This window comes from Juglans microcarpa x Juglans regia, chromosome 5S, assembly GCF_004785595.1.
Source record: "Juglans microcarpa x Juglans regia isolate MS1-56 chromosome 5S, Jm3101_v1.0, whole genome shotgun sequence".
Lineage (NCBI taxonomy): Eukaryota > Viridiplantae > Streptophyta > Magnoliopsida > Fagales > Juglandaceae > Juglans > Juglans microcarpa x Juglans regia.
In genome coordinates this window covers 5447762-5473153 of record NC_054603.1, presented here as the reverse complement: position 1 = coordinate 5473153, position 25392 = coordinate 5447762, and the positions used below count along the sequence as shown (strand labels likewise).

Here is a 25392-nt window from a genome sequence, read left to right as displayed (position 1 = left end):
TATGATTAATATAATTGTAAAACATGAAAATAAAATTATAAATATTATTATTAAAAAATAATATTATATTATTATTATAACTAATCTAAAGTGGGGTTATGGCTTGAATGATTTTGAATTTATAGAAAGAGTTATACTTTTAACTAAATTTTAGACATGACTTTGATGAAACTAATACTAATGGTCTAAGCCCTTGGCATTCTAACAAAGCTCCTGTTTACACCAAGGGAAAATGAAAAAAGGAAAACAAAACTCTTGTTAAAGCATGAATTGAAGGTTTTTACAGAAGTGGTGCGATAAACTTGCAAATATTAAAAAGTAAGGAAAAAAAAAAAAAAAAAAAAGCCTTGAGAGACTTTATTTTCAGAACACCACGGCCAATATTCATAAAATTGAACTAGAATGAGATAAATTACTACATCCCCTGCAAATTTTTTTTTTTTTTTTTTTTTTCAGAAAAACTACAGCAACATTACTATGTTACATGGTATTTTCTCCGTGTTCTTAACAGAACCAAGAAAAGAAAGAATCGCAGATGCCTTGAGATTTCTGTCTCTAAAGCTGCCAAGCTCCATAGCATGCACCACAAGATCTGTCCAGGAGTTATCTCAGTTGTAAGTACATAGTGATGCTCGTCAATCCGAAAAGAAATTAATGCTAAAACAGCATTTAGCAGTATCTTACAACATCATAATCAGTACAGGACAGCTAGAATAATTTAGAAAGATGAAACATAAAAAATTATTCTTAAATGAGTTCTACACATGTATCATCAAAACAGAAAACCGTAGCTGATACTGTTGATAACATATTGCAATTTTGTCCGAAGGGCATGACCAAATAAACCTTTTGCATAAAAAACTGAGTACTCAAGTTATCAAGGAACCTATATCTTCATTTATTACACCAATTCATATAAAATATAATATCACAGAAAAATCTAGACCATTGCCTCAGCTACATTACAAGGATAAATAACAGTAGCTGGTGAACTTAAACCATGATTTCCAAACAAAATTCCACTTACCTAACATATCTTGAGAAGAAGCTAGGTGTAGGAGAACCACCAGGTGAAATGATAGGAAGGAAGGAAGAAATATACTAGATTTTGCCCTTTCAAAACCAAACTTCCCAAACAAGCCAACAAGCATAAGCACTTCTCAGGGCGGCCTCTGCAGTAGGTTTTGGGTTGCTGGGATATGAGTAATTAACTCCTGTAAAGGACAAGAAAAAAATAGTTCTTTTTCACTCGGTGGCAGACCTTCAATTATGGAGAACCAATGAAGATTAAGAATGATACCATTACCTCCGAATAACGAACATGATCGTGATGCAAATGAGATGATTTTACAATTGCTTCCCACTTGGTATTAGTGGATGATGTCTTATATTCCTGCTTTCGTGAGGAAATGGAAGGCAGACTAGGCAGTGTACGCCAAAGCCAAGAATCAGAAGGTGACTTTGGTAAAGGAGGGTGGATGGATACAGAACTAGCATCAGCATTTCCTGGACCATCTGCTTTAAGAATCTGATCACTGCTGATATTTAGATTTCCAACAGTAGTCAGTTTTGAGCATTCCAGGCTAGATCTTCTATCAATCCCTTGATTCTGTCCAGAGTCCTCAATTGTGACTTCTTGGCCTTTCGGATGTGATATTGCAGACAAAGAAGATATATCAGCATCAACAGACACAAAGGCATCTAATGTGGCTCCTTTATTTGAAATATTTAGGCATTTTATATCTTGGAAAATGGATTCTGTGTTAGTAGTATCTTCCGACCCTCTTCTCTCTAAAGACTTTTCCAAATCCTCATGAGCAGAGTCTATCCATTCCTGGGTGACTGAGGAGCTTGAATTTGAAAATGATAATTTTGCATTGTTCACAGTGTCTACATACAGTGTCTTCTCAACTGCAGAACTCATTGGGCCTGACCTTTGCTTATTTTTATTGCTGCCTTCATTACACAAACTAAACCTGTTGGCCTTGAAAGTCTCAATTTCTTTGGGAAGGCCAAGGAAACTGACACTGCGAAAGGGAGACTGAGGTGCTTCATTCCTGTAGGGAGACACTCCAGCACCCTGTGAACGTGTGTATGGAGAAGACCTACCCAATGTTTGCAGTTCTCCAGAATGTGTTAACTGACTATATTCACCATTCCACTTTTTATCAACCTTCTGCAGTTCACCACTGCGAAAGGGAGACTGAGGTGCTTCATTCCTGTAGGGAGATATTCCAGCACCCTGTGAACGTGTGTATGGAGAAGACCTACCCAATGTTTGCAGTTCTCCAGAACCTGTTAACCGACTATATTCACCATTCTGCTTTTTATCAAACTTCTGCAGTTCACCACTGCGAAAGGGAGACTGAGGTGCTTCATTCCTGTAGGGAGATATTCCAGCACCCTGTGAACGTGTGTATGGAGAAGACCTACCCAATGTTTGCAGTTCTCCAGAACCTGTTAACCGACTATATTCACCATTCTGCTTTTTATCAAACTTCTGCAGTTCACCACTGCGAAAGGGAGACTGAGGTGCTTCATTCCTGTAGGGAGACACTCCAGCACCCTGTGAACGGGTGTATGGAGAAGACCTACCCAATGTTTGCAGTTCTCCAGAACATGTTAACCGACTATATTCACCATTCCGCTTTTTATCAACCTTCTGCAGTTCACCCCTGAGAAAGGGAGACTGAGGTGCTTCATTCCTGTAGGGAGACACTCCAGCACCCTGTGAACGTGTGTATGTAGAAGACCTACCCAATGTTTGCAGTTCTCCAGAACATGTTAACCGACTATATTCACCATTCCGTTTTTTATCAACCTTCTGCAGTTCACCACTGCGAAAGGGAGACTGAGGCGCTTCATTCCTGTACGGAGACACTCCAGCACCCTGTGAACGTGTGTATGGAGAAGACCTACCCAATGTTTGCAGTTCTCCAGAACGTGTTAACCGACTATATTCAACATTCTGCTTTTTATCAACCTTCTGCAGTTTACCTGATCGAACTCTATAGTCTGATTGGGACTTATCCACAGCATTCCAACCATGCTGAAAACAGACAAGACCAGAAGCACTGAATATGACTTTTATTACTTGTAACAAGAACATTGAATATAAACAGAACGGGAAATGGAAATGTTCACCTTTTGGACAATTTGACTTTGAGATCGAACAGTTTTACTTGGTCTTACAATCTCGCGTGTGGAAGACTCATGAGATAGGGTCCTTACTTTCATCCCTGGCATTGGGCTTAAGAGGCAAAGAGAATTCTTAAACCATAATCCAGGGAATGGCCCACAACCTTTAGCTGAGTTATTACCGTACTCATCATCGTCATCCTCACTTTCTTCTTCATCTTCATTTTGGCCATATAACGGTATTATGTTAGACCCATTTTGATTTAGTAAATGCCACCTATCCTCACTAGCTACTCTATTAACTTTTCTTGGTTGCTCAAGGGAAGCACCTTGTTTCCTTGAAGCATATCGAGGTGGCTCTAAAGTCATTGCCCTGGCTGCGGGTAAGAAGCGACTCATCATAAAATCTAGAGTTTGTGGATCTGTAGAGAAGGTCCCAGAAGGCTTCACATCTGGACCATCAGACCCGCTTAGACCACTTGCACTGTAGTTCATTGAGAATGAATTCGTAGGAGACAGTGTGTCATGTGCATCAGAATACACATCATCATTGTCCTCCAAACCCAAGCCCCCTTTCTCATTTATCCCCTCTCTGGAGCACTCCTTGTCAGTTGAAGTATATGGCACAATTTGACCCCACAAGCTATTTGTATTGCCACATTCCTTTTCTGAAGGCAGCTTTGTAATATTCATAAACCTTGCAGGAGGAAACCTTGGAGTAACAGAGGCCTCCTCAGAAGGCAGAGGTTCAGGTCCACTGCCATCCTTGGCTCTTCCTGGTATCTTCTCCCAGTGAAAAGGAACGGCAACATCATCTGTTACTTGATTCAAGTCCAATTCTGATTGATAAAAAGGAAGAGAAAGTTGTCTGTCGGGCAGAGGATACTCAATTATTTTCCTATTCCTCCTATTTTCAGATGCTGATGGTGAAGAAAATCGCCTCACAGACAAAAGTGGTGCACCGAAATTCAATTTTCTTTCCCCCATCAAATATTACATCCAATTGAGTTCTATGCAGCTCCTATTAATTCACGGTCCACCAATAAACAAAATCATAGACAGTGACAAGATATATGGAAACATTGTCATAAATCCCTCCAAATGCCAATTTTCCCCAACTTCTGAAATGAAAACAAAAAAAGGAAAATTGATCATTAAAATATATGAACCTTAAAACGCTACTGATTATCTACTCGAACCAGGCATGCAATAGGAAAAAGGACACAGACGAAAAACAATAATATGAAGTTGGTAATATTTTGCTCCCATATAGCAAGATCATTAAATAACAACACTGGAATACAAGAGCACTTACAGTTCTTAGCTTTGACCAGACATTAAAAAAAAAAGAACAACAAAAGAAAAGACATTGCTGAAAGATAGCTCAATAGAGTAAGAACGAGGTTTGAATCTTAGGTTGTATAATTTGGGATTTAATAGAAGAAATAAGAAAGCAATTGTTCTTTTTTTGGCTCATATCTGCATTTGAGAAACTGATGCCGTAATAAAACAATCAGTCAGACAACAGTCATATCAGATAACTCGAATTCGTAATTCTAGGGATAGTAGATGTCAAGAGTTAATTCTGAACAACCAAACAGACAGACCATTGATTTTATAAACTTAGTTTGACAACTAGCATTTCTCCTTGTTAAAGAACAGAAAACACTCCAAATGAACTACTAAACGAACCCTCGAATTTCTTCCAAGTAGAATTATAAACGACACTTAATATAAGAAATAAAAATCTGATGGAGGATTCATTGTAATCAAATGAAACATAACTTCCTTTCCCAGAATTTAGTTCGTTTTAACAGTGTCTTACTAAAAGTGAAAAATGTAGAAGAACAAAATTAGACTGCTACAAGAAAATTAAGAACTTGCAATCAAAAAGAAAGGAAAGCACCCAAATTGACGAAGTTCATGCACTACCAAAACTAGCAATCCCCGACTAAAACAAAAAGTTTATGAAAGAATATGAGACATACTGTGGAAGATCGCTGTTCTTCGTTATTTTGACACCTAAAATGATGCCGCGGAGCTTGGGGGAACGAGCGAAAACAAAGAAAAGGCGTGATACTGTGTGTGTCAGAGAGAGAGAGAGAGAGGAGGGGTGCCGGGGGGGCTTTATTATGCCTTATGCGCTGACTGAGAGAGTACAGTATCAGAGAAAGTGATAAAAATATTTATATTAGGATTTCTTAAAACTTGTAATGAGATTTGAGTATGCAAAATCATGCCATTATTTTTCAGTCCAATTAATATTTAAGACTACATCTGGGAAGAAGGAGGAGGAGGAGGAGGAGGTTCGTGGACAGGAGGCGTTCATGATAGCTTTTGTTTGGTTTTCTGTAATAATTTACTGATATGGCTGAGATTGATTGGGCGGTGTGGACAGAAACTTGCAGTTGAAGAAGATCATGATCATTCTTCTGTCAATTTGGCCGGAATGTACCGACACATTCTTTTCTTAAATTAAAAAATAAACATTCGACTTTCATAAATAAATAAATATTGTCAGTTCATTATTTTAATACGATGATGTTTTTGTTAAATAAAAAAATAATATACAAATAAAACTTGAGTTATTTTATCAACATGATTTACGGCCACAACATCACAGGTTTTTGGCGTCAGAAGATTCCTCTGTTTATCTAATACTTAAGTGTAACCGGTCCGTTCCGTCTGGTTTTAGAAATATTTTAAAATCAAATTGATATATATTGATTTTGAAATTTAAAGAGCTTATACTATATCGATTATATTCTTAAATTGATATTTTTAATTTTACCGGTTTTAGTTCGGTCCAGTATATATACTATATATATATATATATTGTATGTATTATATAGTGATAATATATTATTATTATATTATAGACTATAGTGATAATATATAGTTATTTATATAAGATTTTAAAATTTATTAATATATTAATTAGTCATTTATCATATAATACAAAATTATTTTATATATAATTATATATTATATATATAAATTATATATAATATAAAAAATTAAAATATATATATATGAACCAGTCCGGTCCAGTTCGGTCTAGTGTTAGAAAAAAAAAACTAGAACCGGACCGATTTTGACTGGTTTTAAGAAAAATGAAACCGATACCGAACCGGACCGAACCTGATACCGAACCAAACCCACCAATCCAATTTACCAGTTCACTAATTTTTTTTTTTCACCCTACTGATACTAAATACTTTATTCACATTTTATTTATTTAATTCAAATCCATATAATTATAATATATGGTGCTCCCTGCCCAACCCAAAACTTTAAAGTCAACTTGGAAAAAATATGCATGTTACTACTATATTCTTTGGGTCCCTTCAATTCCTTAATTTTGTCATTTCATTGTACTTAAATTTCAAATTTGTTCCTTTCATTCTAAGAGTTCATTTTTCAAGAAAATTCTGGTGTTAAAATATTTATTAAATAATTAAATTAATTTTATTTATAAATTAAAAAATAATATTTACAATCTTAAAATATATAAATTCTACGCATATATATGTGTATTATAATTACATTACCCGTCAAATTGTGGAGAGTACAAAAAGTTAAAAACCTCGCTGAATTTTGGAGCTATATAGATTCGTATGGCCCCCATAGCCAAAGGTGCACTCCCGTGATTTTGGCTGTCCGCCAATCTTGACTAAGTTACAAGAATTCATATTGAGAAAAAAACAACACATTACTAAAGCATTTGGATCTAAAGCTATTAGTTCCCTTAATATCTGATTTTCACCATTGAAGTAAATCAAATCATTTTGATCAATTCAGAACCGATCACATGTGAACAGAGGACATCAATAGGAGAAGTGCTACAAATAAAAAAACAAAAAAATTGATAATTTCGTAATTTTATATAATTCGTTTGATAATTTGTTTACTTGTTACTGAAACACTGACCTTGCAGTTGGACTAGATCAACAAAATGCAATGCACGTCTCTCGACTACGGCGTTTAGTTGTAGGTTTATAATCTATTTATCAGACTATGTTAAAACCACTTTTGACCCTTGTGAAACTGGATGGGAGTCAATTCTTTGACTTATCCTGTTTTTCTTTTTATTTTATTTTTATTTTGGTGCTGTTTTTTGTTTGTTTTGGAAAAATTGTTGAAAACTCTCATCCCACTGAATCTTATATCCTTATAACGGTTTAATATATCTATGCTATTTTTATCTTACTAAAAAAAAAAAAATACTGACCTTGCTTAGCTGCCCATATTCCAAATCCAAATAAAGGAAAGCTCTGGGCCTGGATGCTCCAATAACATGATCTAGCCTGCTCAAAGGGCCGCATTTGCTTCTCATGCAGATTGCATTACTACTCAAGAGCATGTTCATTCTGCGTTTTCAAAGAGGAAGAGGACCCCAACAATCTCCTAATCTAAAATATCCTTTTTTAGGTTACCTTGACGTGATCGCAGATGATCTACAAATAATAAAAAATAATAAATAATAGTAACCAAGTGAATCAAGTGATCTCATATTACCTCACTAACCAATCAAGGTTTTGAGAAAGGAAGTAGATAAAATTGAATAAAAAATATTATAAAATTAAAATATTATTATAATATAATTTTTTAATACCATTTTGTTTAGAAATTTAAAAAATTGAATTGTTTTTTACTTTTTATTTGAAAGTATAGAAAAGTTGTAATGATTAGTTTGAAAAAATTGTAATAATTAATTTGAAAGTATTTATTTTTGAGTGATATTTAAAAAAGAGATGAGATGATAATTTTATAATGAAATTTTTCTTTCCAAACAAACCCTTAATCTCTTATCTCTAATTAATAAAAGAAAAATGTTTGCACAGTAAATTATCATCATACCTAAAATTAATCGATGTTGAGGAAGATACACTAATATTCGACATTGCATCTCACGCGCCCATTTTTAAAACGAATATTATAAACATACATAATAAATATAAGAGAAATGTTACGGTTGTAAAAAGATTTTGTAAAATTAAATTTATAAATTGACATGATTTCGTATGATAAGTTAGATCTATTTTATAATAATAAAAATTTTATAATCTAACATATTATATCAAGTTACGTTAATTTGTACGTTTATTTTTATATGATCTTTTTGTAACTAAAATATTTTCTTAAATATAAAAATCATCTAAGAACCAAGAAGCTAAACGGGAAGTTCTAATAAGGATTGTAGTGGGTAGAAATTCCCAATCTGACTTTGAGTATATATGTACACATACATGTTCGGGAATGGACGGCATACGTGTTAAGACAAGTATCGATTGCCGCATACGTGTATACTTTGAGAACACGCACAATGGTTGCAAAATGGATTGGTTACTGCCTACAGGACTGTAAAGTTTTCCTGCAAATCAAATGCAATTTCCATATTGGGGCAAAATTCCCAGCTCTAAAAACCAGATCTTAGTGTAGTCAACTTATGCTAGTGTACTTTAACTGGGATTCAAGAAGTCACTGACGTTTTCACCGCATCAGATACTTTGCTGGGTTTGCCATAGAGATAAACAAGAATTTTACTTTTGCTGCCCCATGAACTTTCAATTGAAGTTATGAGTTTCATTGATCAAAGATGGTAGAGAAGCAAATCTCAAAGAAATGAAAATCACAGAGAAAAAGAAGTCTAACCAACTTGCGCTTTTATTTTAACATTAGTTTTCATGTATAGAGATGTCTTAAGTTCTTGACCCAAGTCCACTTTCATGTATCTCATGTATCTATATCTCTCTCTCCCCTACTCTAGGCTCTAAAATTCAGTCAAGATTCAAGAACTATAAGGTATGTAAATTCTAAAGCATCACAGCATGGAGATGAGTGCATAATTACAAAAATTAGTGACGAAGCATCTGGTAAACAGCTGAGAATACCATGATTTCAATGTTTCATGTTAAACCAAAGAAGAAAAAAAGAATCCATGTGACAACCTTTCCCACCAAATATTCTTGAATGCCTCTCAGGAAGGTTGTAAAAGGATGAATTATAGAAGACCCTAATCACACTTTTCTGAGGCGGACAGCCTCTGGTTGGGGGGCCACATTAAAGTTCTGCAATAGAGTATTTCCTGATGCGAACGGTCTCATCTTCATGTGGACAAAGAGCCGCTAAAAAATTTAATATTCATGTGACAACCTTTTAGTCCCCGACTCTTTGTTGCACTGGGCAGTCAATTGGTCAAATATGTAGGGTCCTCTCAAGAACCTTCAGTTTTTTTCACCCCTTACTTCCTCTCACTTTCTCAGTAATTAAATATGACTTTGGATTATGGCTATTATATCACGTTTACCAGAGTACAAATGGATAGAACTATTCATTCAAGTTTGAACAATGTGAAATTGTATAATAGATCACTTGATTACCATTTCGGTACATTACAATGCCTGGACCAGAACGCCTTTGCTGCTTTGAATGTTGTGCTATAAACTTAGAAAAATCAAGTGGACATAGTTGTAATCAATGAAAATGTTGTTCCAGACACATCATCTGGAGCAAGTATCTGGTTTTGCTTGCAACATTTGTTCAAAAAAGCAATAACAACCCGTCACAGCAGAATTACACGACGCTGCTGCCTTTTGAAGAAATTGAAATAGTAAGAGTAACGACCTGCAAACTTCATAGAAATCCATTAACTCTCTCAGCGTAACGCAGCAAACCGATTCCTCTTCCACTGGAGAGGTTGGTGCTCCTCCTCTTTTTGTTCTAGTTTGGACCATGGGAACTTGTGTTTAGCCATTTTCCGCCTACTTGCAGCTACACCCAAGTAATCTCCATAGTTCTGCAGAACAAAAATCAAAAAACAAGTAACTCCCTTGACCAATATATGCACTATTAAGACTATTGGAACGAGTAATTGGACTTTTGTTTGATGCCTTACTACACTGAACTAATAGTATGCAATCGGTTAAAATTTAATCAACAGATGTAAAATGAAGTCCAATTCCAAAACAAATGGCCTGAAACCAAAGATGGTGTTGTATTTATACCTGGAGACAGAGCCCTTCTTCGATATCACAAAGGGGATAATCACTTGGGCAGCAGTACTCTGTTCCAGAACAGCAAACGGCATTCTCATATGGACAGCAACCATAGATCAGGCAAAAACCATAGAATTCAAATATACAGCAGCACGTTTCATCACTAGGACAATATGAGAAGTCTCCACATTCACTTGGTGTAGGAGAAGGAGGCGGCGGTGTCACGGGTGTAGGTGGTGGTGGTGGTGGTGGGGGTGGAGTTGGGGATGGATAAGGAGAAGGTGAAGAAGACTCTTTAGTTGGATAGGAAGCCATGGCATTAATGGCGCAGACTCCATATGTTAAATTGGTGTTCCTTCTTATGTATATGTATCCCTCGATTCCCCAGTCTGTCCCCCATGAATTCTTCACTATCCAATAATCCTCACCATCTTCAGAACCATAGCCCACTATTAAGACTGCATGGTCAATGTCGTCAGGATCACTTGAACAGTCACCATCGTAGATACCCTGAACAGATGATTACATTTTCATTAACTAAACATGAACTATTTTTCCATTTCAAATTTCCATATATACATATAAACTTGATGAACAGAGATTAGACTTACACTTGTGTATAGCTGAAAGTCCAGTGCAGAACCATCCATACCCACACTAATGGGTTGCTGAACAGTAGCACACAAGAGAGCACTGTCTGATTCTGCCACATCTTCATAGCCGTCAATGGTTACAACTTTGGTTTCCTCCTGATTAAAGTAAAACACCATAAATGAGACAGAAAAAAGTGGTAGGATTTTCTAGCACATTATGTGGAACCATACCTTAGTGGTGTTGCAGGTACTATCCACACCTGTGTAGGGATAATCAGATTCTGTATCAATCCCACCATTGCTTATTACCCATTCAAAAGCATAGTCCATATAACCTCCTTCACAGCCGTAATTGGTTGAATCACAATCCATAAGTTCTTGTTCTGAAAGGCTAATTAGGTCACCAGTGACTATGGCGTTTATTCCTTCCATAGCACCAGTCGAGGAGAATGACCAACAACTTCCTGTGAGCATAAATCGAATGAACAATTAGGAGATCATGACAGTGAAGAAGATGAAATGAACATGGCTTCATAATTTTTTCATACAAAAGAGACAAAACTTCCTCATAGCTATTGCATAGTGATTCCTCCCGACTAAATTAAGATATTTTGCCTCCCGTATACCTCTGTTCTTTTGTTTCAACTATTTCGTAGGTTCCTTATCAGAAAAGTAAGGTACTTGAACTATAAACTGATGCAATCAAAAAGAAAATACACTTTTTCTTTATGCCAAGAAGATTTGTAATCAATAGCATATCAAAGCATTTCTTAAAAAAACAGAGTTTGTAACGAAACAGAGACAGAAATCTTTATCTGTTCATATTTTCATAGTTTTCAAGGCGTCCCATGACCCTCTATTTTCTGCCAAGTTCTTTAAAATTTAGCTGGGCAGATGACACCGCTGGCATACTGTCTACTGCAATTCATTCTCATCAAGTTTAATTAAACTTGTTAGTTGCTGCAATCATCATACTTCCTTGGGTTAGATACTGCAATGACTGCATATTAACAAAAAGTTCATATCTTTTTTGTCAAGACAGCTTGTACTCTGTACACACAAAAGAAAGTGTTTTATGGACAAAAGAACGTGTTTTACTTCTATTCGCAGGAATTCTTTCTTTATAATTATATAATAGTCAGTTTTGTTTGACAATTTGTTGAGATTAGAAGGCTACATTTTATAGAATAATATTCTCCTTTTCCGTTGGTTTTCATCTGCACATCAAGCCTTCCTGTCAGTGTCTGTACTAATAAATTGATCTACAAGTCAATGAACGATGAAAACTGGATCATTTTTCTGCCATTCATTCATTCATCCATTTTTCTTTGAAGTAAAAAGAAAAGCAACAGCATAAAAATAACCATATATTTTACAGAATGAAAACTTACCGCAAGAGCCCTGGTCCTTAACGCCAGTCACAACCCCCTTGTTCCTCCAATCCAAGGACGAAGGAACATCGTCACAAGAACGCAGTTTTTGCTGCATGTTCCTACTTACAAGAGTGTTGCTCTTCTTGTTGAAGGGCCTCTTCACCTTTGACAAGTAAATCTCCCTGAATTCCTCATTGCTCATGTCGGCAAACCTGTTCAATCCCAGGCGGTGAGCATTGGACGACGACTCTCTCCTTGCGTTCTTCTCTATTATGTAATTCAAATTCCTCCTGAAAATATCGAACCTCTTCTCCGCCTCCTGTTCATGCTCGTACACCCTTTTGTGCTTCTCCCTCCATCGTTGGAAGAGCTCGATGACTCGTTCCTCTGGAAGAGAGCTGTCCAGGCCGTCATGATTCAGTATTGAGTACTCCCTTGGTAGGGTGAAACAAAGGCATGCGAGTGATGTACAGACGAAGAAAATAACAAGCAATTGAATTTTCTGGGAACCCATTTTCTCTAAGTGGAATCCCAAAAAAGGGTTTCCAGGTTCCTGTGAGTTTGATGTGTAACATGGTTAATGTGTTGTATATAAGGCTGGAAATACTAACCCTAATTCACAGCCTACCAGTCAGCCCAAGAATACTCGTGCTTCCGGCCGCCCTTTCATATTTTAAATTCTACAATGATGAAACATGCATATTATGTTATGAAGAGATCCCAAAATAACATTTGACTTCCCAAGCCATTTCACCGTTTCCAGAATAATTTGTTGCATACCAAATTATTGTGGTGGTTCTTACTCGTCTGCCATTCAGACCGTTTGACTTTCGAGTGGAAGAGCAGAAGCAACAGACAGACCTAACAGTCAACCAATCTTGATCATGCTGGAATTAGTTTTAGAAAGGTTGTTTATGGGAGAGGCTAAAGGCTAAAGCGATGTCACAACTGTTCCTGATCACAACATAGTCTTATGATCGATGCAGGTGCTGTCTGTTCAGATATGATCAGGAATGTCGTCAAGGATCAGAATTTTTTATTCATAATATTTTTGATAATTCGAGATAGATATAGGTACAACGTGCCATACAGTATAATTTGAGTATATATATGCCTGATCAAGCATGATCTGATAAAAAGAAACATATATGGCCTGATCCACCATAAGATTGAAATAAAAGTACAGATTTTCAGTGAATTTTCAACCCTGATTATAAGTTGGAATTAACTATTTTGATCTATAAACAAATTAACATATTAACTTTCAATACGTACATTGTTTTTCTATATATCTATTATGTACTTGAAGAAAATTTTATTCATGCAAAACTAATCGATTGGTGTCTTATTACGTACGTTAGTATGAAAATAAATCTCAGAAAATCGAGCGATCTATCTCTCATCTAATATCAATTGCTTCAGTCAATTAAGAAATCAAACCCTAACATCATAAAAGGAGTCCCATATTGTATTTTATCAGATCAGTAGCAATTAATTAATTCCAGAGTTACTCTCATGTTGTACTCTCTTCGTCTCCTATTTTCTACCTCTTAATGTTACATGCATGGTCGTGGAGTGTACAACTGCAGTACAGTTTCTTTGAAAAAGAGTAGAGTCTATTATTAAAAAATTAATTTTTTTTATCATGTGGATTCCATATTAATTATAATTTATTTTTTTCAAAGTAATTGCACGATGCTTGTACATTCACGACTGTAACTATCATTTATCTATATTAATTAATATTCATGTCGACATTGATAAGGTATGATTTGATTTGTAATATTTAAATATGTAGATATTTCTTACAAATTAAGTCCACTAATATGTACATACGGACATATAAGTATAATTTCTTTATTAATAACGGAAAAGGAGAGATTGGTGCCCCTAACTAAAACAATATTTTCAGTTGATATATAAGCTTGCAAAAGTTGAAAGGGAAAAGTTGAAAATTGGAGTCAAAATTAACGTCTTTGATCATCTCAGTTTTTGTTGATTGATCAAGCGTTAAGAAAAGGGTTTCCATCATTATGGCTGAATAAACTATCCAAGTATTTACAATCTGGTGACCGCTTTAATTTCCTTTTCTTTTTTTTTTTTTTTTTGTTACAGTGGAGGATACTGGCCGGAAGTCTGAAATAGTGATCGGATATACTTTGATGAAAAAAATCTATCAATCTTCTATTCTTTTACCATCTTTTGATTATTTCATGATGTGGTATTGAATAATAGATTTATAAATATAATATGATATGGCTTTGGTTTTCAGACAAGATGTAATTAAGTGTACATGCCACTAAATTAGGATATCTTAAGAATATCATATAAATAATAATTTTAGCTTTTTTTAATAGTTTAAACGTTTAGAATAAGTGGTAATTTTATATTATATATATATAAATCTTTTTATCAGTTTAAGTATTTGAAATAAATAATAATTTCACATATACAAATCTTGAAATGAAGAATAACAGAAGGAGCAGGAAAAGAGGAAGAGAAAGAGGAGTTGGGCGTTGGTCTAAAGAGAGAGAAAGGAATAGATCAGAGGTTTAGAACGAAATGTATATACGTGCGGACAACATATTAATTTGCCCTAAAGTCTCAACCAATATTTATCGTTAATAATTAATTATTGGCACGTACGATTACAGTACTGCATTGATTTGCAAAGTCTCCAAAGTCAAGCAAAGCATGTGGCTGATAACCCTGCACGATTATCTCGCATGGGCCGCGTACGTAGTAAATTCCTTAAAATATCTTCTAGCTTCATCAAATATATTTAAGAAAATAATTCATTTTTTTTTTTAAGTTAGGTCTAAATATTAATAATATTTCAGCATTTGAATGCAAATTAGATGAAAAGATCGATTTTTTCAGGGAAAAAAGGGTATCAAGTTTAATAACAATTCTGATCAAGAAGATTAGTTGCAGCCCACTATTTGACAAATGATAGTTATGATAAGTATTATACGATTTTTTTTAAAAAATATAAAATTTATATTAAAAAAATTAATTTTTTAATAATAAATTTTTATTTTATTATTTTCCAAAACAACTGTATGTATGAATGATGTTGGGGTATTGATAGCATTCCCAAGACTGTTAAAATTTTCCCACAAAAAAAAATTATGTACGTCATGACTTGCATGTGGGTAGGCCAACGTACGACAAAAACGTCTTTCGTCCCATTAGAAGCTATGGCTTGGCTTGTACATAGGACCTTCATGTTTGTCTCTGCACGGAATTATATATTTGTCTGTGCAAATGTATTTTTGTTGAGGATAAACATAGATAGTTGCGAGCGAATTCTCGTCGTCGTATATGAACGAAAACTACAATTTGCTCACTCGAAACGAGAAACATTAAAATAATATTTATTATTTATTAAATACTATTCAAAATATTTATAACACAAACAATAATAAATGATCGATGTAGGCCGAACCCGCCATTTTATACATGAATAATACATTTTATAATATATATGATCTTGCATAAGCCCAAGAAATAAAAGTTTAAAATCTTGCAAGTGGTTTTTGTCACGTTGCTATATATATTAATGTTTCTTTTGAAAGTAATTAATATATATATATATATATATATATATATATATATGTTCTATCTAATAAATTGTTGGAACTGATTTGTTGTAGCAAAGTCAAAACGCCAACTCCTACCAGTCCTGCGTTAATACATGAATGGAGTTAACTTCATTGAGTGAGCTTAATTAGAGAGAGAAAGAAAAAACATGATAGTTGTTTGAATTTTCAAAAGCCAATTAACATGTAAATTTAAAGAAATAATATTTGTAGTACTACGTAAAATCTGAAATGTACATAAAAAAAATTAATTTTTATTATTAAACTATTTTTCAAAAAGAAATACACGAGAGTACTTAAACACTCTATAATTTTATATAGATTATTCAAGTATAATAATAATAACATTAATTTACCCTTTTTTTTTTTTTTTATGATCAGCAGGTTAATGACGTCGATTGGCAGCAACTTTTTTTGACGACTGAGAATATGATCCACTTCTGAACTCTTGTTCGTTTTTTCCTTTAGACAGAGGGAATCTATTCTCCTTACAAGAGTTTTGAGCCCATTAGCTACGCCTAGGCGCGATAAACAAGCCTGCCTATAATTAGTTTGTCATGCTCCTCTAACTCGAGGCACTTCCAAAATCACTTTACGATCGAACTCATGAGGCTCGGCTCATGCAAGCGTAGGATTAGATCAGGAGCCCAACTAATTAGTTGCCATAACTTGATTAAAAAACTTGAAGATATTAAGGAAGAAAAAAAAAAAAAAAAAAACAAGTTATAGCAATTTTTGGATGCAAAACTCAAGGGGTCATATATAGATTCCCCATGATCAGTCTTGTCATGAGTCATCTTATATGCCACATGTATTTATATAGCTGAATCTGAATCCGAATCTGAATCCGAATCTTCAGAACATTTTCTTACTAGGATATGATCCTCGTGATATGTATATGTGTGCGCGCATGTATATATATATATATATATATGATATATGTATGTATATATATTTTGGAAAATATAAAGAACTTATTAAAAATTAAGATTCCCTGCACGAGCCTTCTTCTCGGTCATCCTAGCCAAACACTTAAGGTTGCATCCAATGATAGTATCCGCAAAAGTGCACGTATCCTCCTTACTACTTCCCAAGGGAACATCCACCACGTACGACTCGATCACCACCGTCTTTTCCTCGGCCTCCTCATGCAAACTTGTGGTAGAACGATAATTCACGAGCCGGTGATCGCCACCAATGATGCTGAAAATCATGATGTGCATATCGTCGTCGAGCTCTTCAAGCCTCTCGGTGCTAGTTCTGGCCGGTAAGCCGGAAACAAGCTTCACGTCACGTATGCTTCCTATGCCGCCATTACTGCCAGCGCGCATGGTGCTACTCCGGACGAACTGCTTGTATGCTTTTGGGTTCTCGAAGCGGCGGACTAAGGACCAAACTAGGGGAAGGGGTGCGTCTATGGTTTGGACTTGGAATGAACCGCACTGGTTTGCTGAGAGGACGGGGTTGTGGTAGCGGCTCATCATCATGACTGCAGGTGCTTCTGGTTTTTGGTTCCCTTGGATATTTCGATATTGGCTTGGGTTATGCAGCATCTTGTTGTTCATGTTGTTCTTAGCTGTTAATGCATGTGGTGTGTACATGTACGTTTACATGCATATACATAGGTGCGTGTGTGTGCGCTTTTTTACCAGCTTGGGCAGAGATTGATTTGCCAAATTTCGTGAAGGTACCGTCTGGGATAAGAGCATCCAAGATCGCTTCTGTTTTTGGCTTCTTTTGCTTGACTCGGTAGAGGCCGAGTACTCTTTCTTTGAGTTTTGGCTTTTTCTGATCAGCCGTGAAATTTCTTGGGTTCTGAGTTCTGTCTTGAGTGCCTAGGTAGTTTAATTCATTCTTCAATGGACCGACCTTTAAGCTATGAGTAATAGCAATCTTTTGAATACCGCACCAAACGTTGTATCGGTCAAGATATTGGAATAAAATATTTTGATATCGATATCGTTTTGAGATAGCGTTTCAAAATAACGTTTCGAGATAATCGATATATGAATAAATTATATATATATATAAATTATATTCTAAAATAATAGTTAATATATAAATAAATTATATATAAATACATATATATAAAAATTATAAATAGTCCAATCTGAATTGGGGGTTAAAAAATAAGCTTGTAGTTTGAAAAAAAACGAAAAAAAAAAAAACACAAGCCGAAATATCAGCCGGTATCGGCCGAAATATAGGCCAGTACAGGTCGAAATTCAGGTCGGTACTGGCCGGTATTTGGCCGGTACGGAACAGATATAGTACCTATACCGGCCAGACGGCCGAAACGAAAAATTTCAGTCGTACCGACCGATACGGTACAAAATTTAAAACACTGAATAATAGTTCTTTACAGATTGCGTCATACAGTGCAATTCATGTAGTAATTTTGAAAAAAATGAAATTTATTATTAAAAAAGTTAATTTATTATTATATTAATTTAATATTAATTTATTTATTTTTAAATAATTATACCATATTTACACTTTCATAATTGCCACTATCATTCGAATATACATTGTTTCTTGAAGTCTGTAATGAATGCAACGACAATTTCTTATAACCATGTGTATTTGGACACGTACGTCTATTTCAATAATATTTATTTCAATCCTCCCCGTGGACCTAAAATATTGTTGGTGCAGTAGGATGAAAACTATATATATATATATATATAGTAGAAAGAATATATATAAAACATGATTTTAGATAAAAAAAATAAATAAATTACTTAAATATATTTTTATGTTACCTTTTAGATTATTTTAAACTCAAGTGATAAATTTCTATATCAATAACAGTACTACTAAAACTCAATTTTTGAAAATGATATTATCTATGCCTTTGGGACGTTTTTATGATTAATTTCTTGAGTGATTGAACGCTTAATATATAGTATTGGTCTAATAAATAATTATCTGGGATCGCTTTTAAACATCTTAAATAGCTTCCATTCTGTTATGTGTATAATTGGTTTTAAATATCTTATATTATATATATGTATATATATATATACACACTAGCGGTGAAGTTACGTGCGAGGCATGTTTGCCCTGTATTAAATTGTTCTAAAATATAAATATCCAGTATAGAAGAAGAGAATTTAATAATAAGGTCTATGAGGATAATATAGATTATTCTAATTAGAAACTACTAATTCAAATAACAATAAATTTAAATAAACTATAAGTTCAAGCAAGTTTGGAAGACAAACTAATTCAAATTACAGTTTGTTTTTTCAACGACTAAATATTACATAATTGTTTTTTTTGGTACTGAAAGTAAAGTTTGGGGGTTATGTATTCAGAGGTGGTGTGCTCTCCTCATTCACATCATTTATAGAGAGAACATTGAAGTTTTTGTGGCGCTGTTTTTGGAGTTGATCTAAATCTGCACCTAATTGTATGATCCATTTTTTGCTTGAACATAATTTTGCAATATTTTGAATATACGGTAAATGTTCCTGCATGAAATGAATTTAGGGTTTAAGCATGATTATCAAAGATTTAGATGCATGTTAATAAAGAATATATAAAGTATGGTAAACAAATATAAATGTAGTTTTTTGCTAATAGTACCTCTTGCCCACTTCTAGTCTATTTTCATTAAAATCTATCAGATCTCACTCTTTTATAATCCCTTATGATCAAGGTAAGATCTTGGCAGGTATGGTTTGGATATAGCAATTACCTATATTCTAAATATTTAACATCATTATAGCTACAGGAAGAATAAAGGAGTATGCAATACAAATTTATGAGTTTGAAACACCGGAGCAAACATTTTCAGAAAAGATACAGAGTTGAAGCTAAAGTAGCCAAACATATATAAAATGTTTGTGTTTGGCTACTTTAGCTGCAGTAGCCAAACATATATAAATTTATGAGCAAACTAAGCAACGTATGAAAATATATATAAAATATCATTTCCTTTTGGTAAGTTAAAGTAGTCAAACATCATTTATAAAGCAATCTATTGGGATTATTTATCAATTTCCAGGCGAAAATCATTAAATTGTTTAGAATTTTTTGTGTTTGGCTACTTTATCGGCAGCCTCTCAGTATCATCGGAGGCATTCCATAGACTGAACACCATAATATGCTTATTAACTCCCAAAGAAGTCACCTAACAAAGCCTATACCACCTAAGAAACTCCACATAACGTGCAGTAAACAGACAAAAATCACCAAATAACAATATAAATGTGATGACATTTAACAATACAAATGCGAAAATCACCATAGAAAAATACACGTCACATAAATAAATTCTCAATTGAGGCACCAGGTAATTCATAATCTCACCTGAGTGAAAATCACATGATACCACAATATTATACAAATGTGATGACATTTAACAATACAAATGTGCAAATCACCATAGAAAAATACACATGTCACATAAATAAATCCTCAATTGAAGCACCAGAAGGAAATCCGTAACGAAATTTTAACAACAGGGAAGTATAAATTTCTAAGTTCTAAGATTTATTTTAAAATTTTTCTAGTTAAGAAAAAGCCAAATCCACCCTAGAAAATAAGATTGATTTCTACATATTAAAAAGACAGTTATTACGTGAAAAGTTGGTTACCTCTCTTGTGTGTTCCATTAGTTCGATTGTTGTACAACCTAGAGCTTCTTTTGCGATTTCATCAAAATGACAGCCCCCAGTCGTCTACTGCCATCGTCAATGTCGATGTAGGCTCGACAGCTGTATAAACAAACTATATTTTTTAGTCTAAATGACTAAGCAATAATTTGAATATAACATAAAATTGATTAAATAAACTATATTCATGACGTAAAATATGAATATAAATTATATACCATGGTTGTGCATTACTCATATACTTGCAATGGTAACACATGAATTTTTCATTTTGTTCATATCATGTCCCCTTCTTACATCCAATGCAGGACATGTAGAAGAATATTTGATGGAGATCAACCACACAAATAGTTGCTTTAATCCAAAATTTTGCTTTCTGTATTAAATTTTGAACAGACATATGTTCTTAAATGGTTATAAATAGTATGTAGCCTTAGGAGAGGGTTGTATTTATTTTGAAAATGCATGTGCAGTATTTTTATTAGGCAATATATATAAAGATAAAAAAAGTTAAAGAAGACCATAGAGATGTACCATCATTGGTTGTAATGATTTAAGGAAGACGGCAACATCATCAATTTTAATCATGTCTTTCACATCAATAGTTGATGCCAATGCTAATGCCGATGTGCGATGTAGATTTTTTTCGACGATTTCTTCAAATAGTGCATGATTAAGCATCGTCCTTAATATTTTTAGTAGAATTTAAAAGGAATGAGAGAAATCATAGAGGGAAATATATAAAAGAAAAAAGAAATTTAAAGCTAGTCGATGAATTTGCATTTTGTGTATATATTTTGAAAATTTTTAATATAGTATAGAATGTCTAGGTTTTTTTATAGTAGGTACATATTATATATGTAATAAGGTAAGAAAGAATTACTATTGCCACAGTGGAATTGCACCAGGGATGACAGGATTTAGGTTAAAAACACTCGTCGGTTGAGATGAAAGAGAGAGACCTATATTTTAAAGAAATAAAAATAGTTAGTAGATAATGATATTCTATATTTAATATATGCTGATATTGTAAGTTGAATAATATATCATTGTATGAATCGACCTTTAAATGTGTTGTAAGTAGAGTTGGTTTAGCTTCAATAATATGAGAGATTGTCTGATATTCACCATCCACAAACCGATCTCACATAGTCAACCATATAGGTATTAGGCTGAAAAGTTTAGGAGAGAGTATTTAAAAGTATAATATGAGAAAATAGTATTAAGAAGAAGGTAATTATAGAGTTAATAATATCACATACATAGTTGAGAAATTTTATTTACCTTTAGTCAATAACGTATATTTTTTGGATTTTTGTTGGCCCATGTATTGAGGTAATTTCTCTAGGTGGTGTGCTCTCCTCATTCACAGCATTTATGGAGAGAACATTGAAGTTTTTGTGCGCTGTTTTTGAAGTTGATATAAATCTGCACCTAATTGTATGATCCATTTTTTGCTTGAACATAATTTTACAATATTTTGAATATACGGTAAATGTTTCTGCATGAAATGAATTTAGAGTTTAAGTATGATTATCAAAGATTTAGATGCATGTTAATATAGAATATATAAAATGTGGTGAACAAATATAAATGTAGTTTTTTTGCTAATAGTAGCTCTTGCTCACCTCTAGTCTATTTTCATTAAAATCTATCAGATCTCACTCTTTTATAATCCTTTATGATCAAGGTAAGATCTTGGCAGGTATGGTTTGGATATAGCAATTACCCATATTCTAAATATTTAACATCATTATAGCTATAGGAAGAATAAAGGAGTATGCAATACAAATTTATGAGTTTGAAACACGAGAGCAAACAGACGAAAATTACCCATATTCTAAATAATTAACATCAGATTATCTCTTAATTAGTAGATTCAACGTGTAAAATATTTAATAAAATAGATAGAGTTATATAATTAATATGTGAAACCTTTTTCATCAGCACTACGTACGTGCGTATATATATACGTACTCGGCAATTTTCTTATCTGCCTACTATATATATATATATATATATATATATATATATATATATATTTCAGTACCACTAATTATAACTCTTAAATATCAATTGGTTTATAAAAAGTAAACAATGCATCATGACTTGGTCCTGTAGCATTTATGTACGAATTGATTAGTAATTATTCTAACGCGAACGACCTGATCTGATCTCATGCATGCATGCTCCTCTTTTGGACTTCTAACTCCACTAACAAATGATATATATATATATATATATATATATATATATATATATATATATGGATGGTCATTAATCCAAGCATAACTTGTCAAAAAATATGACAAAGTTCCAACACGAGTCATATGCATGCTTAGTTAGTGAATAATATTATACGTACATGCATTCCCTCATTAATCCACGACGATCAATTTTTTCTTTTCTCGCCATTCCAATTATCACACCTTGCATTAATATTAATCATCTCCATTACTTTATCTTAAAACATAGTTAATCGCACTTAATTGATACGCCACCAATATTCATGAGTGAAGTACTGCATGCACCAGAGAATGGTAAAAGCAAAAAATAGATAAAACAACAAAATTTCTTCTTTTGATAATTAGTTCTCCAATGTTGGTAACAAGTAATAAATCACTTAAATGTGATTTGAATGTGAATTATTGGCTAGAATATTGTGAATTATTCTAGCCAGAAAAAGCTCTCTTGGATAAATAATTTGATTTGAATGTGCATTATTCGAACTTAAATGATCACATATTTACTTATTCGGATCGAGTTAAGGTTGATTCATTTGCAATGATTTTAAGACAATTGGCTAGACATAGAATTACCACCCTTAAATTAAACGATTGAGTTTGGACCATTATTGGGTGCACACAGAGATCCAAATCAAACAAATCAGGAAAAGAAGACAAACCAAAACATTGAACGTGCCAAAAAAAAAATAATCTACTTTTTCACAAATTTGCAAAGAATATAGAAATAGACCTAAATATTCACAAAAGTTAAAAATAGAGGAAATAAAAACTGTGCAACATTTAAATTCATCTTTTTAAATTTTTTATTTCCTTAGGAATTTTTTTTTATGAAAATATATATCAAAGTGATCGAAGCATTTTGATCTGAACCGACATATATAGACTTTATATAATATATATATATATATATATTTAAAAAAATATGCGCCGATTCATCCCGACGGACTGTTCTGCTTCAGCCCAGCCCGGTGCCGCCCGGTGCCGTCCAGCCTCACCGCCACCACCGGCAGGTCCCCCTCACGCCGACGACCAACCGAGGCGGCACCGATGTCCCCAAGCGCAGCCTATCTCTCCCCCGCGGAAACCCATCCGAAATGGGTTTCTCCCATTTCTCTCAACCAGCGCCGCCGTACGCGGCAACCTACTGTTACGACCACCACAGGCGACTCCTCCTCACGCCGACGACCAACCCAGCCACCACCGATGTCCCCCACATGCAGCGCTATATGTCCCCCTCAGAAACCCATCCGAAATGGGTTTCTCCCATTTCTCTCAACGTGCGCAGCCATACGCGGCCACCCAGGCCACCACACCTCCACTACTTCACACCGACGACAATCTTTACCAGACCCAGCCACGACGCACACGGGCATTTGCACATACACGGTATCTCTCTCTTCCTCTCTTCAAACCAAAAATAAACGATGAAGAAACAAAACAGAGATGCAAAAATACATCTGTAATGAAGAAAGAAATCATACGGGAAAGAAGAGAAACGAAGAAATATACCTATGTTATTGAGCCGTAGAAACAAAACAAAACAAATATGCAAGAAAGAGAAGAAGAAAAACAAGATGCAGAAGTGAAATTAGAAGATTTTTGCATACCAAACAGCGAGAAGAAAAGTTTGAAAGAGCACGGCAGAAAATTTTTCTTCCTCCACTTGAGAATGAAAGGTCTGCAGATAAAACCAGCACTTCATCCCTTGTATCAACAGTAGATATTTTCGACTGTCAGACACAATAGCTAACTAGATGTTTAACACTCAACTAAGAAGTAAAATTGTGACCAAAATGAAAGAAAATATCATGCAAAGGAACGACAGAAGAAGAAGATGCTGGATTGATCACTGTTGATGAACAGTGATACTGTTCATAGAAACATAGGCTCTTTTAAGTTATAGGAAGATATATATACACACTAGTAAGAAGGCTACGTGCAAGGCACGTATGCTCCTTCTACGTAGCGTCGGATTAGAGGAAAAAAAAATATATGCAAAAATAAAATCTTTTTACAAAAGCATACAATAGTAACAATTCATTAATTAAATAAAAACTCTTTAAAAGTAGATTCTGAACAACACTTAATTAAAATCACTATTATTTATATAAATGGACCAACATACAAAATCACATTCAATTGGCAAGTTTATAAGAGTTGCATATTTAAAATCACCAAGTTTATAAACACAATTTTTTACATAAATATTATCAAGTTTATAAGCAACATAACAATAATAATAATAATAATAATAATAATAATGCATGTTGAAATCATGGCAGCATTATAATGTCGTACGGTGTGTAGTAACTAAAAGTCAATGAATCCAAATTTGTTTGTTCAATAAAAGAGTCAGATAAAAATAAGATTAGTGAATCGTGTAGTATAAGTCAGATTAATAAACCAATCGACACTGCAAATGACAATCTGCAGGGCAGTGTAGAAATGATATAAACGTAAATAAGATAGAGATCAAATAATAATCCAATATGAAATAAATAATTTAGTTTTACTCACCAATTACGTGCATGCGAACTAGCTAGCTACAAGATTTCATCGTCACCACATGATATACATAATTATATGCTAGCTAGCTAGCTTTTTCTAATTTAATTTTGATTCTTCTCTATAAATATACATGATAACATAGCTAGCGTTATTCCTAACAAGACATACTATTCATTGGCTATAATTAAAAAAAAAAAAAAAAAGTGGCTCTACAGCCCCCACTACTTTGTTGAGGGCTCCCGCTAATGTATTTCATGTGTTTTTTATTTTATTTTTTTACTTTTTCACTGGCTGCAATAAAAAAAAAAAAAAAAA

The 25392-nt window shown here is 33.8% G+C and overlaps 3 protein-coding genes across 7 annotated transcripts; all 3 read right to left on the bottom strand.

Annotated features, from left to right (window-relative positions):
• Positions 1–381: 381 nt before the first annotated feature.
• LOC121266746 lies at positions 382–5574 on the bottom strand. 5 transcript variants are annotated; one of them, XM_041170555.1, is made up of 6 exons: positions 5127–5574; positions 3145–4259; positions 2984–3049; positions 1307–2821; positions 1028–1214; positions 382–592 (listed from the first exon to the last, which is right to left on the bottom strand). In XM_041170555.1, the coding sequence occupies exons 2-5, from the start codon at positions 4123–4125 to the stop codon at positions 1161–1163; spliced, it is 2616 nt and encodes an 871-aa protein (XP_041026489.1). In that variant the 5' UTR covers positions 4126–4259; positions 5127–5574; the 3' UTR covers positions 382–592; positions 1028–1160. The 5 variants fall into 5 exon arrangements, with proteins under 5 accessions (XP_041026489.1, XP_041026488.1, XP_041026486.1 ...); XM_041170554.1 differs by having other exon boundaries at positions 1307–2835; positions 2998–3049; XM_041170552.1 differs by having other exon boundaries at positions 382–607; positions 1307–3049; positions 5127–5573.
• Positions 5575–9497: 3923 nt separating this feature from the next.
• On the bottom strand, positions 9498–12681 carry LOC121266748 (low-temperature-induced cysteine proteinase-like). Its single transcript, XM_041170556.1, has 5 exons — positions 12121–12681; positions 10961–11193; positions 10748–10885; positions 10146–10646; positions 9498–9937 (listed from the first exon to the last, which is right to left on the bottom strand). Exons 1-5 carry the CDS (start codon positions 12614–12616, stop codon positions 9797–9799), a joined length of 1509 nt encoding a protein of 502 aa, XP_041026490.1. The 5' UTR covers positions 12617–12681; the 3' UTR covers positions 9498–9796.
• A 4000-nt stretch (positions 12682–16681) lies between these two features.
• Positions 16682–17210, bottom strand: LOC121267997 (abscisic acid receptor PYL12-like). Its single transcript, XM_041172094.1, has one exon. It carries the CDS (start codon positions 17189–17191, stop codon positions 16682–16684), a length of 510 nt encoding a protein of 169 aa, XP_041028028.1. The 5' UTR covers positions 17192–17210.
• Positions 17211–25392: the final 8182 nt, after the last annotated feature.

Coding starts and splice junctions, on each gene's coding strand:
- LOC121266746 (XM_041170552.1), bottom strand. CDS start 4,125: ATGGGGGAAAGAAAATTGAATTTCGGTGCACCACTTTTGTCTGTGAGG. Junction 3,050..3,144: donor AAAGTCAAATTGTCCAAAAG/GTGAACATTTCC, acceptor GTCTGTTTTCAG/CATGGTTGGAATGCTGTGGA. Junction 1,215..1,306: donor ATCATGTTCGTTATTCGGAG/GTAATGGTATCA, acceptor TGTCCTTTACAG/GAGTTAATTACTCATATCCC.
- LOC121266748 (XM_041170556.1), bottom strand. CDS start 12,616: ATGGGTTCCCAGAAAATTCAATTGCTTGTTATTTTCTTCGTCTGTACA. Junction 11,194..12,120: donor TAAGGACCAGGGCTCTTGCG/GTAAGTTTTCAT, acceptor TTATGCTCACAG/GAAGTTGTTGGTCATTCTCC. Junction 10,647..10,747: donor ACTTTCAGCTATACACAAGT/GTAAGTCTAATC, acceptor TCATCTGTTCAG/GGTATCTACGATGGTGACTG.
- LOC121267997 (XM_041172094.1), bottom strand. CDS start 17,191: ATGATGATGAGCCGCTACCACAACCCCGTCCTCTCAGCAAACCAGTGC.